The 12,391-nt window shown below is 35.6% G+C and overlaps 1 protein-coding gene and 1 long non-coding RNA gene across 3 annotated transcripts in view; one reads left to right on the forward strand and one right to left on the reverse strand.

Annotated features, from left to right (window-relative positions):
- Positions 1–701, reverse strand: part of LOC137644077 (uncharacterized) — a 953-nt gene extending 252 nt beyond the window's left edge. The window contains exons 1-2 of the long non-coding RNA XR_011045125.1: positions 524–701; positions 1–345 (exon numbers count right to left, since the gene is read on the reverse strand). The exon at positions 1–345 is cut by the window's left edge and continues 252 nt beyond it. This is a non-coding gene — a long non-coding RNA (uncharacterized lncRNA). The remainder of the gene's footprint in view (positions 346–523) is intronic.
- The window catches only part of LOC137653925 (phosphatidylinositol 3,4,5-trisphosphate 3-phosphatase and dual-specificity protein phosphatase PTEN-like), a 487,265-nt gene that overhangs the window by 466,232 nt on the left and 8,642 nt on the right, over positions 1–12,391 (forward strand). Inside the window, exon 12 of one of the 2 annotated variants that reach the window (XM_068387566.1) lies at positions 11,421–11,564. The exons of the other annotated variant lie outside the window; for it this stretch is intronic. Within the exon in view, the coding sequence (XP_068243667.1) occupies positions 11,421–11,473 (53 nt within the window). The 3' untranslated portion in view covers positions 11,474–11,564. The remainder of the gene's footprint in view (positions 1–11,420; positions 11,565–12,391) is intronic. 2 annotated transcript variants of the gene reach the window in all.

Raw genomic sequence — 12,391 nt, forward strand, 5'->3', positions numbered from 1 at the left:
AAAGCAAGTTCCACACTTGAAGACTATAACAGGAGTCATGTAATTTAAGTAAGTTTGAGACCATACTATGGGTCTTACAGTTGAAGATGAAGAATAATGATGATGAATGAAGGCCTCTTGTTCGTCCTACATTGTTGGTAGAGTAAGACAGGTATTGTAGAACCCTCTTGTCGCCAAGGCAGATGAAGGAGTAATAACCAGGTTCCTAATTCCCATAATTTCAGGTGCGTGGGCGAAGGCTGCACGCTCAGATAATTGTGCATTCATAGTAACATCAGTGTGTTTGTTGAAATGCCAATATAAAGGTTTAAGATGCTCTTTTAATTCTCCAGTGGTGCTTGTATACTGTAAATAGAAGGAGAATTCTGCAGTTCCAGGGGAAGAGTAATTACAGAGAAATCCTATGATCTAGCATTTAAAATTAGATATATACAATGATTAAGTGGTGGTTACTGGCATATGTCATAGTCAACAATCTTAACTAAAAATGCTTATGAATAAGTACAAAGATGTAAATAATTACACTGCTTAGATGAATAATTCACATAAATACATGACAATGTTAAGCAAACATTAGGCACAGAATGTAAACAGGCGGACTCATAAAAAATCAACGATATTTCTTTCGTCGTTAAAACACACTTAAGGTGACCTGAAGGTAGTGTGGGAAGTCATTTTGGGAAGACCTCCCCATAACAGATATCCGGATCCTAACCTGCGGGAGTGGAGCGCCAACACTCCGTGACAACAGACAAGGAAACTGCTAATGACACTTTGCCTGTACCAAAACCACCTCAGTGTTAAGGTACTACACCTAGCACAGAAGAGTGCACACCATTTGAGAGTGCGGAAAAAAAAAAAAGTAAAGGCAATAACACAAGAGCATGAGAGGATGTTCTAAAGCATACCTGTGTGTCTCACTTTAGGGCGGGATAAGATGGATTGTTCATTTCAGCAGAACAGATAAAAATGTAAGACACCTGATCATATGTTAACAAGAAAAGCATTTAAAGTTCCTTAAGCTTGAAAATCTTCAGGATGAAAAAGTTTAAGTTGTGAATATTTGGATTTCCTTTGAGGCATGAATCCAGAGGAGTTTAAAAAACAACCAATGTGTTCACATAATTATTTGCTAGAGGCATTATGATGATTCAATTTAGACTTTTAATACCATTTTGTAATATATATATAAAATCTAGGAAAGATGTTTAGCTAAAATTAGTGATCCCTTTAAACTTACCCTATGCATTTATTCACAATATTTACACAATCTTTGTAAGGCTAACTTAAAATGTGCAAGGATACAAGAAAAAACTAACAATGAAAACAAAGTGAAATAAGAAAACTTTCTTGCAACAAATAAGATTGTTAAGGTTACAAAAATTTCCGCACAGACAACCAAATGTTTATAGCCAGATAAAACCAAGAATATCACCTAGACATTCTTCTAGCTAAGGGGGAAATGAAGCCACATAGACACCTTAATCAAATAACATGTATTGCTTGAGCCTTTTGAAGTTCCAGAGGACAAAATTTGTCGTGTTATGTAGTCGTTTGGTCTCAGTCCCAGTTATGTGATCTTATTTCTCAGCGAGGACGTCAAATTAGAAAGCCTTCCGCTGGTTTAAAGGATTCTTTCATTCGATAAATGTATAAGTATGTGATTTTTGAGGTTACTCAGGACGTAGCACCAGTGTTAACAACACTTGATCCCTCTCAAGTACTGTACTGAAGTGATACTAAAAAGAAAAGGGTAGCTTGTGTACACTTATAAATATAATGGGACAAGGATGGGGGATCACTGCTCTCCAGTCTGTGGCTGTATATCATATACAGTAGACTGTTTGAAGTAGGCTGCCTGCTCACCTGGCTGCGTAATTAAGGAATTCAGGGCATACGCAAACATGAAGTGGTATGTTGAATCCACGAATCTTTATGAATCTCTCTGTAGAAGCAAAGGTCTTAAATGATAATTTATTGGCTCCAGGGAAATATACTTACAAATAAAACCTAACTGTGTCATATACAATAATAATTGTGTTAAAATTAAATATTGTCACACTCAGAATTAAGCAGAGATGTAAATCAAATAGATACAAGTTCTAATATACGATTTACATTCAAGATTAGTGAATAATTCATCATAGAATATGACTCTTACGGAAAAAAAGAACCATAAAACATTTAATGCAGACATCAAAATCAGTGCCATGGAAATCTTAAATGCAAGCATCAAAGGTTGATAGTGAGCAATAAAGGGTGAATTGAAAATGGAAAGAGAGGAGTAGCTAAAATAAATATTGGAAAAGGTAAATAGAAAAGATAAAAGTAAAGCATCAAGCTAAATCTTTATAAAGGTCAAGTTAAAAGTGTGTGGTTTCATTTTCAGTTTCTTCAGAATAGATACTCCCCGGAACGTCAGTCGGGCAAGCACAACACCACACTGTGGTGCCCAACCACAGCAGTGGGCTACCCAGTAAACAGCTTAAACTCTTATCCCAGGCTGGGATCGATCTGCTGCCATACGAATGCTAGGCGAACACATTACCATTGTACTAGCCTCCTGGCTAGTACAGTACTGTGTTAGCCTGAAATAAAATTATCAAAAGAATAAGGTAATTTAAGGGGAAAATGTACAGAAGGAGGAGGAAAACACTAACAGAAAGGAACATAAAAGACATAATAAATTAAGGGTACAAGAAAACAAAGTTACTAAGAACACTTCATATTGTAAATGCACGAAAAGAAAATGGAAAAGGAAGGGTAACTAAAATAGTATATGGAAGGAAATTACACACACACACACACACACACACACACATATATATATATATATATATATATATATATACATATATATATAAGTATATATATATATATATGTGTGTGTGTGTGTGCGTATATATAGGCTCTATATATATATATATATATATATATATATATATATATATATATATATATATATGTGTGTGTGCATATATATAGGCTCTATATATTATATATATATATATATATATATATATATATATATATATATATGTATGTTGGAAGAGAAGGGGTAGGAATGATGATGAAACCAAGAGCAGAAAAGGCATTAATGGAATGGAGAGCTGTAAATAGTAGATTGTTACTTGCAAAGTTTAAATCAAAGTAGTGCAATATGAGTATTATAGTTTGCTATGCACCAACAGATGACTCCCTCTGAAGAAAGGGAAGATGGATACTATGAAGAACTGCTGAGTGTAATAGATGAGATCATAGAAAGAGATATGAAAATTGCGATCAGTTACTTCAATGCTAAATTTAAAAAGAATAATCAAGATATAGAGAATGGCAAAGTTGCAAATGAAAATGGGGCACACTATAAGTTTTAGTTCAACAAACAATCTTGTTATTGGAGGTACTCTTTTCCAGCACAAGGGCATCCACAAATATACATGGACTTCACCATGTAGCCATTACAAAAATCAACTAGATCACATAACCATTAATAAAGAGAGAAGGAGGACTCACGAGAAATATAAGAAGCTATAGAGGTGCAGATATTGGTAGCGATCACTAGCTCCTCATTTCCACACTGAAATTAAAACTGAAAACACTCAACAGAAATGTAGATAGGATACATAGGTTTGATACAACTAAGCTTCTAGAAGATGAGCATAGATAAAGGTTTTGCAATTGAATGTAAGAATCGATTTGCAGTCTAAAAGACTTCAGGAGACGAAAAGCAGACAATTAATGAAGAATGGTATAATAATAAGGATATATATCAGTCGGTTGATAGTGGAGTTTTGGGTCATGCAGTTACAAGAAGAAAACCATGTATATCAAAGGATACTTGGGATACTATTAAAAGAGACAAATACAGAAATTCATTATTGAAAGTTTTCAAAGAAGTGATGAAAATTACAAGGTAGAGCATGTTATGCATTCCAGTATTAATAGTAAAGTCAAAAGAATAGCTAGAAATGACTGGAGAGAATATTTAGACAGGAAAGCAGATGAGGCTGACAAAGCCATGAATTCAGGGTGTGGCTAAGGTGTAGGAATTGCTCACTGAATTATTAATGAAATCTCGACTTGGGCTAAGAAGAAGCATATACCCATCGAAAAGAGAGATGAATCTATTATAACAACAGAAGATGAAGAAAGGCAATGTTAGCTAAAACATTACTGGGATCATGAATAGGAAACATGAAGGGAATAATTTGATTGATATACCTGAAGCTGATGAAGACCTTGACGTGTTCATGAATGAATTCAGTGTGTTTGAAGTCGGAGCTATCACTAAAAAACTAAAGAGATGGAAAGCTCCTGGATATGATGGAAGAACTGCTGAGATTTATTGGCTAAAAATGGAGTGACTACCAGATAACTCATAAGATTATGTTGTGGAATGTGGCATGAAGAGGTAAAACCTGATGAGTGGGAGCTGGAAGTGTTGGTGAAAATGGCAAAAAAATATCTGACTGATTGCAATAATTACATAGGCATCACACTCATCAATTGCCATGAAAATATATAGTATGCTCATACGAAAGAGACTAAAGAGAAAGATTGATGAAAAGTTGAGAGACAACATGCAGGATTTAGAAAAAGTAGAAGTAGTATTGACCAAATTTTCATTTCAAGACGTATGGTACAGGATTGTATAGAATATAGAAATCAACTTTTGGTGGCAATTGTGGACTATGAAAAGGCCTTTGATAGTGTGGACCGGCCAGTTGTGTGGAGAGTCCTGTGTTATTATGGGTTTCCTCTTATATTTGTAAATTTGATCAAGTCTGTTGATGAGCATAGCAAGTGCAAAGTTAATGTTAGTGGAGTCCTATCAAAGGAATTTCCAGTGAACAGTGGAGTACTCCGAGGGAATGTGTTGTCACCTATATTGTTTATCCTCCTCATGGATTTAGTAATGCATAGAATATTTGGGGATGGTGGAGAAGGATTGTACTGGATTGGCAACATTAAATTAGCTGACCTAGAGTATGGTGATTATGCTGTTAGTAGAACACCACAGGACTTGCAAACTTGCTTACCAAAATGCATGAAATATCACTTGAGGTTGCACTCAAGCTAAGTAGAAAAAGACAGAGATAGTGAGAACGGAATATGCAATGGTGAAATATTATTGGAAGGAGAAAGGATTAACGAGGTGGAATCATTTAAAAATTTAGGAACTATGATCTTCAATAGAGGATCTTTAGTATTGGAGTTTAATAAAGATTGAAGAAGACAATTCAGACAATCACTAGGTTAAATAAAATTTAGAAATCAAATCGCCTGAAATTACATATAAAAATCAGGCTATACAGTATCATCAATTTATTGAGATCAGTGTTACTGTATGGACATCAGTCATGGTATGACAATAAAACAATATCTAACAGATTTTGTAGATTTGAGAACAAAGCCCTCAGAAGAATATTGGGAGTTAATTGGCTGGACAGGATTAGAAATGAAACTATAAGAGAGATTACTCAAGTGTCATATGTGGACGAGATCATGGTGAAGGGTAGATGGAGATGGTTTGGGCATGCTCTTCGCACTCCCCGAGAGAGATTAGTTCACCAAACTTTCAACTGGGCTCCACAAGGTAATAGAAGAGTTGAAAGACCCAGGCCAGCATGGCTGAAGACTATGCAGCATGAAGTATCAGATGATGAATAGAGATGTATTGATTTAAAAGCTCAAGATAGAGACGACTTGTGAAATCTAACCGAGACCCTTTCTTCAATAGGTGTAGGAGATGATGATGATCTCTATAGGCCTAAACAAATATATTTTATACTTCTTATTTATTATATCCAAACCTTAAATCAATAATTATAATACAAAACATATGTAACAACGATTAAAAACTAACCAAAATATAAAGATAAATCGGATTAATAAATAGAAACAAAATGCTCACATTTAGCAGTAGGTAAAAATTTAGTTATTCTCTCTCTCTCTCTCTCTCTCTCTCTCTCTCTCTCTCTCTCTCTCTCTCTCTCTCTCTCTCTCTCTCTCTCTCTCTCAGATAAACTGAATTGCAATCTCAATATAAACAAGCAATACTCTATTCTTCATTAAACATATTTTGTAATCTATAACCATACTATCAGAAAAACGAAAAGTCCTGAAACTGCACCTCTCTCTCTCTCTCTCTCTCTCTCTCTCTCTCTCTCTCTCTCTCTCTCTCTCTCTGTATGTATGTATGTATAGAGAGAGAGAGAGAGAGAGAGAGAGAGAGAGAGGTAGATAGATAGATAGATAGATAAAGTACAACCCTAGTTGGGAAAGCAATATATATATATATATATATATAGAGAGAGAGAGAGAGAGAGAGAGGGGGGGGGTTGTTGGCTAAGATACAACTCTAGTTGGGAAAGCAGGATGCTATAAGTCCAAGGGCTCTAACAAGAAGAAATAGGCCAATGAGGAAGGGATGTAATAAAATAAATAAATTACATGAGAATTAATGAATAATCTGTATAAGATCAGTAACGATGTTACAAAAGAACTTCCATATATAAACTATGAAGAGAGATTTATGTCAGTCTGTTCGACATAGAAATATTTGCTGTAAATTTGAACTTCTGATGTTGCAACGATTCAACTGTCTGATTTGGGAGATCATTCCACAATCTGGTCATAGCTGAAATAAAGCTTCTAGAATACTGTGTAGTATTGAGTCATGATGGAGAAGGCATGACTGTTAGAATTAGCTGCATGCCTAGTAATACAGGTTGGATGTTACTGTCTGGGAAGATCTGAAGGCAAAGGATGGTTACAGTTATGAAATTTCATATGCATAATGCATGAAAAACTATCATATGAGTCTACACCTCCATAACCATTTAGGTTCATCTTGAGAGTTTTAATTTTTTCTGGACTGAAAAGCTAAAATACCTAGCCTCAGAAAAAAAAAAAAAAACAGGAATGAGAAAGATTTAGTTTCTCATTACTCTGCTTACTTTCAAACACATCACCCAAAAGAGTTGCCGTTTCTTCTAGACAGTGAGTGATAGAGCTTCCTGGTTTTAGTAAAGGAGGAACTGTTAAGAGTTTCCTTTATGGTTAAATTGTATTCCTTTGTATTTGAAACATAAATTCTCTGAGCAAGAGGTCTTAGCTGATTAGAGTTATATCAAGTCAAATCTGATCTGATACCTCTCGGTGATACTGCAAACTGGGGAATTTTTGTGGCAGTTTTATTTTCGCTATTTTCTGTCGACAGGAAGATATAGATATTTTTCTGAGCAGTTCTGTATCCTTTGATATGGAAGGTGGATGCCCTCTCTCAGGACTTAATCTGGATATGTATGTCTCTACCATTCTCAGGTATTTAAGATGTGATAAGTTCAATATGTCAACAAACAGCAGGATGGCAGTGTTTGCTCCCTTTTGGCCTCAAAGAGAGTGCTTTACATATCTGTAGCCTCTGTTCTAGGAATATCTGAGACAGTTGCAATACAAGATCAGCCTTCTCAGACAACCGTTTTCAAGATCAGTATAGCCAAATTTATATGCACAACATCTAACCCCATGGAGACTGTACACCATATTCTCGGAGACAATAAAGTTTTGAAGTCCTCTAGATTGTCTATCATGGGTTCCAAAAGGCAGTCTGCTGATAATCTATGTGATAAGCAATGAAATGCTTATTTTCGTTGTTGCAAGTCAAGGAATGTGTCAGTGACTAGAGCTAATTAGGATAATATTGTTAAATTGTTGTGCTTCCTTTCTTAAGAAAACAAACTGTTAATTTCAGCTATTTAGGGTTATTGGCGGTAAGTTGTCCAGGGCACCAGCACCCGTTGAGATAATACCGCTAGAGAACTAGTGGGGCCTTTGACTGGCCTGATGGTACTACATTGGATCTTTCTCTCTGGTTATGGCTCATTTTTCCTTTGCCTACACATACACCGAATAGCCAGGCCTATTCTTGCCACATTCTCATCTGTCCTCATACACTTACACCGAGATTGCTTAACAATTGTGCCTCACTCAAGGAGTTAACTACTGCATTGTAATCAGTCAGTGGCTACTTTCCTCCTGATAAGAAGAGACTCTTTAGCTACGGTAAGAGACTCTTTAGCTATGGTAGGCAGCTCTTCTAGAAGAAGGACACTCCAAAATCAAACCATTGTTCTTTAGTCTTTGGTAGTGCCATAGCCTCTGTACCATGATCTCCACGGTCTTAGAGGTAGAGTTCTCTTGTTTGAGGGTACACTCAAGCACACTATTCTATCATATTTCCCTTCCTTCTGTTTTTCTGAAGTTTTTATAATTTATAGTGTATATATCAAGTTTTTATTTATAATGTAACTCTTCTTAAAATATTTTGTTTTGGTTGTTCATGGCTTCTCCTGTAGTTTAATTATTAACTTCTTTCCTTTCCTCACTGGGCTATTTTCCCTGTTGGAACCTTTGGGCTTATTCCATTCTGCTTTTCTAACTAGGGTCGTAGCTTAGTAAGTGATAATAATAACAATACTGTAATAATAATATAAATACATGTTGAATTCTGTACTCAAACATCTAGGATTGGATGTATCCACTTCAGGCGTGGTTGCAGATGTATTTAGGTCTCTTAATATTGATAAAAAAATCTATCACTTAGTTTTTTTTTTAATCTAAATGTATTCCAATGCAGCAATACACCATCCTACTTCGTTAATCGATTACAAGAGACTCGCCATTAATAAATTTTTAGTGTAGGTTAGAATTTCACCCTATTAATTGACTTGCATGTACTGTGCACAGCAAGGTACTAACAACTTGCTATCATTTCATAAAAAACAGATACCTACTTTAATAAGCTTCCTTGTGAAGTGCTTGAATACTATAAAGCATTTGGATGAAACATAATTGATGATTGAAAGATAGAGATGGTACAATATAAATTTGAATTATCTAAGGTACAATAATCTTAACCCATTACCAATGGTCACCACCTTAAATATGGCTTTTCTTCTGCTTACTGGACACAAAAAGTGGAGCTGGAAGTGACGAAACAGTTGTGAGAGGAGAATGACAACAAAGTAGTTTTTGGTGGTAATGTTGCTGCTGTGAGAGGTCAACTCTACCTTTTTGTTTTTCAACTCTTGCAAGGAAGTGGTCTATATTTTGTTTAATAGTATTCCTCCCTTTCTCGTTCAAAAACGGTCTTATATGGAAGGAATAAATCTCAAACACCATTAGATACTTCTGCAAAATGCTCAGCTGAACAAGCCTGTGACTCAAAGATTGACAGACACTTGGATAAATGGTAAAAACCATGCTGCATATCCTTAGGTTTGAAGTTCCTTTGTTCTAGATCTGGGAAACATTCCTGAATTTTCTGCTGTTTCTCTAGCTTCAATAATTCTTCATTAGTCGGTGGTTGATTTTGGGCGTCAATTTGTCAAATTTTTCTTCCAACTTAATCTCCAATTCTTACTAAGGGATACCAAATTCTTCGATGAGTACTTTACTGGGTCATCAAAACTTTTACAATTGGTGTCGTAGAAGGGGGGTTTTTCTCACTGGTCGGAGTGTCTTTAGCACAGATCACGCATTTTCTCGTCTTCCTTTGACAGGAGAAGCGCCTCTCAGACAGTTGCAGCCATCAAAGCCTATCACTCAGCCTTGAGTATAGTCTTCTGACTGAAGGGCATATATATCTCAGCTTCCTTGGAGTTGTCTATAGTCATGAGGAACTCTGAGCAGTCTTGCCTACCTTGGGACCTTATGCCCCGGAGTGGAATGCAACTCTAATCCTCAGGTCTCTTACGCTTACCCCATTTTGCCCCCTCTCTTTTAAAACAGCCTTTTTTACTGGGAGGAAGTACCTGCAAGTCCTTCGACACCTTTATACTTGAACCTGTGGTGGGTGTTCAATCTGGTGTAGCAAGCCCAGCTCCCTCATTGGATAGATTGCATCCCGTCTATGGAATCGTTCTTACATAAGCCAGAAATGAATGTAGTATGACTATTTCTTCCTTTTCTGCCCCTCTATTGGGGTCAACTGTCAGTGTTACATGCTGGTCAGGCCAGATCCTGATAAGTTACATTTCAAAACATCATTCTTTGCAACCAAAGAGGTATATCTTCCCATCCCCCATGCAAGCTGGGGGATGACAATTCCAATACCAACCCATAACTCATATGCCTGGTGTTTGATTGTTATTGACAGTTTCCCCTTAAGGAAAGTTTCTTTTATTTGGTACATTACAGTATAATTATTGTACGTCCTAAACCTACCTGTTTGCCATCCCTATAATAAACAGATAGGGTGTGTTAGTATCTTCACTTTGCGTCTCCACAGACCCAGCCTTGCACACTTTCAGAGAAGTTACAGAATCGTCCAGTTTGATTCTAAGGGGAGTGCAGACCCTCCAAGTAGTTAGTTTCCGTAATTAAAGGACTAGAATTTGCATTTTATTTAGGAAAAAATACAGTTTTAAAGTTATTATGTATTTTTCGTAGTTATACAAACTTGAGTCTTTAATATAACTCCTCTCTTCAACCACCCCTCTAGTCCTAGGTCAAAATATCAAAAGTGAAGAAGTAACCAACTCTGAGGGGGGAAGGCTTTTCCCTGCATCTGCCAGTTAGATAACTGCTTGTTATCCATTTCAACTACTGATTTCAGCTCGTGTCGTTTGTATAGCTAGGGAAAATACGAATTACTTTTAAAATTTTGCATTTTGTTGTAAACAATATAAAACCAGGCTTCAGGAGAGAAACAATGTGAGTATCAGGTGAGTATAGAAATGATAAGTTTTATTGTTAAAATTATATTTTTGTCTTTATTCTTAAGATTTATGCATTACAGTATGTCTTAGGTCATATTCGGATAAATGACATTGGTAAGCATATATTGTTGATTAAAATTTCTGAAAGTCCTCTTCTTTTATGATTAAAAGGCCTTAATGATATTTCATCTGATAAAATTAGTTTATAAGGCTGGATTATGGGGCTTTAATTATGTATGTGATACACATGGTTTCACTACATTTTCCCCCTTTTTAAACTATTTCTAGATTTACTGTATATTGAGGAAGAGTTGGTTAAGGTTTGTCAAATCTGTGAAAGATCGATGGACAAAAGATATTAAAATAAATTTTGTAATGCTTTTTGTATATTTGTTGCAACTAATTGTTAGGGTTCATTTTCTTTATGCGCAATATTACAAGAAGCTATGGTATCTAATCAACAGATTAGTCGAAGGAAATTGAAGTATTTAGGACCGGGTGATGTTTGTTTTAAACTTTTAACTGATTATCTAGGTTTTGAAATTTTAACTGATTTTCTAAGGGTACCAAGTTATTTGCAGTTTTATTAAGTTATTACTGATGATGATAAAGGTATTGATGCATTATGGACATTAAATCATCGGAATAGCTTAGCTTCTAGTATCATGTGAGGCTTTCAAAATGCCTTTTCCATAGCTGCCTGCTGTCCACTACAAGGCCAAGGTAATGGGTTCACTGCAGTCACCTGAATGACATTCCACTTATAGAATAATGTGTATCTGGTTTATTTTTTGAGGAATCGGTTGCTACATTTTGATTGCTGAAGCAACAACACTCAAGGTGAGTCTACTGTACTTTTAACGTACAGTATGGTGTTATGGTACCCTTTCTTTTGTCAGGAGAATACTTCACAAAAGAATATATATTAACCCAGACTTTTAGATTATATAGTGTTCTTGTCTGTATTACTAGCAGGAATGGGTGACACTGGTTGCTTTAAAGGCAAGAGAGACATAGTTATGCTATTGAGGAATGAGAGAGTGATTGCTACATACTGTACATTGAAATACTGCTGATTTTACAACACATTTTACGTCTATCATGGACTAAAATCAATTGAAGCCATAACCAAATGACTGTCCATATTTTGATACAATTGCCTTATTTATGAATGAAATATAAAACTGGCCCTATTTTTATGGATACACAAGGACCCCAATGCCTGATTTTGCTTCATTACAAATAGATTACTTTACATCCTTTTCTATTGTAACAGTGTATGTTGAATGTGTAATTAATGTTCATTTTACAGTTTTGCATGCCAGTTTACCCATGTTACAAACCAGTTGCTGTATAAGTATTTGCTTTATGTGCACTAACAATATGATGATTTGATCATCCATGCGCAATATTTACACAGCTTGCAATCATGAAAATCTTTAATGGTATGCATTACTGTACATTTTTCTTTTGAAAATAACAAAACTTAGAAATATGACAGTACACATTATTTCTCTGAATCTCCCGATATTCACATTGCTTCTCTCTAGAAGCTTGGTTATATCAACATTTACCCCTAACACTATAAAATTTCCTGTTTTCTTCCTTCCATTAGACTCAGGCCTCTGGTAAAGTAGAGACAATCTAGTGGCTAATTGGATTAAACC

Source organism: Palaemon carinicauda, chromosome 1, assembly GCF_036898095.1.
Source record: "Palaemon carinicauda isolate YSFRI2023 chromosome 1, ASM3689809v2, whole genome shotgun sequence".
NCBI lineage: Eukaryota > Metazoa > Arthropoda > Malacostraca > Decapoda > Palaemonidae > Palaemon > Palaemon carinicauda.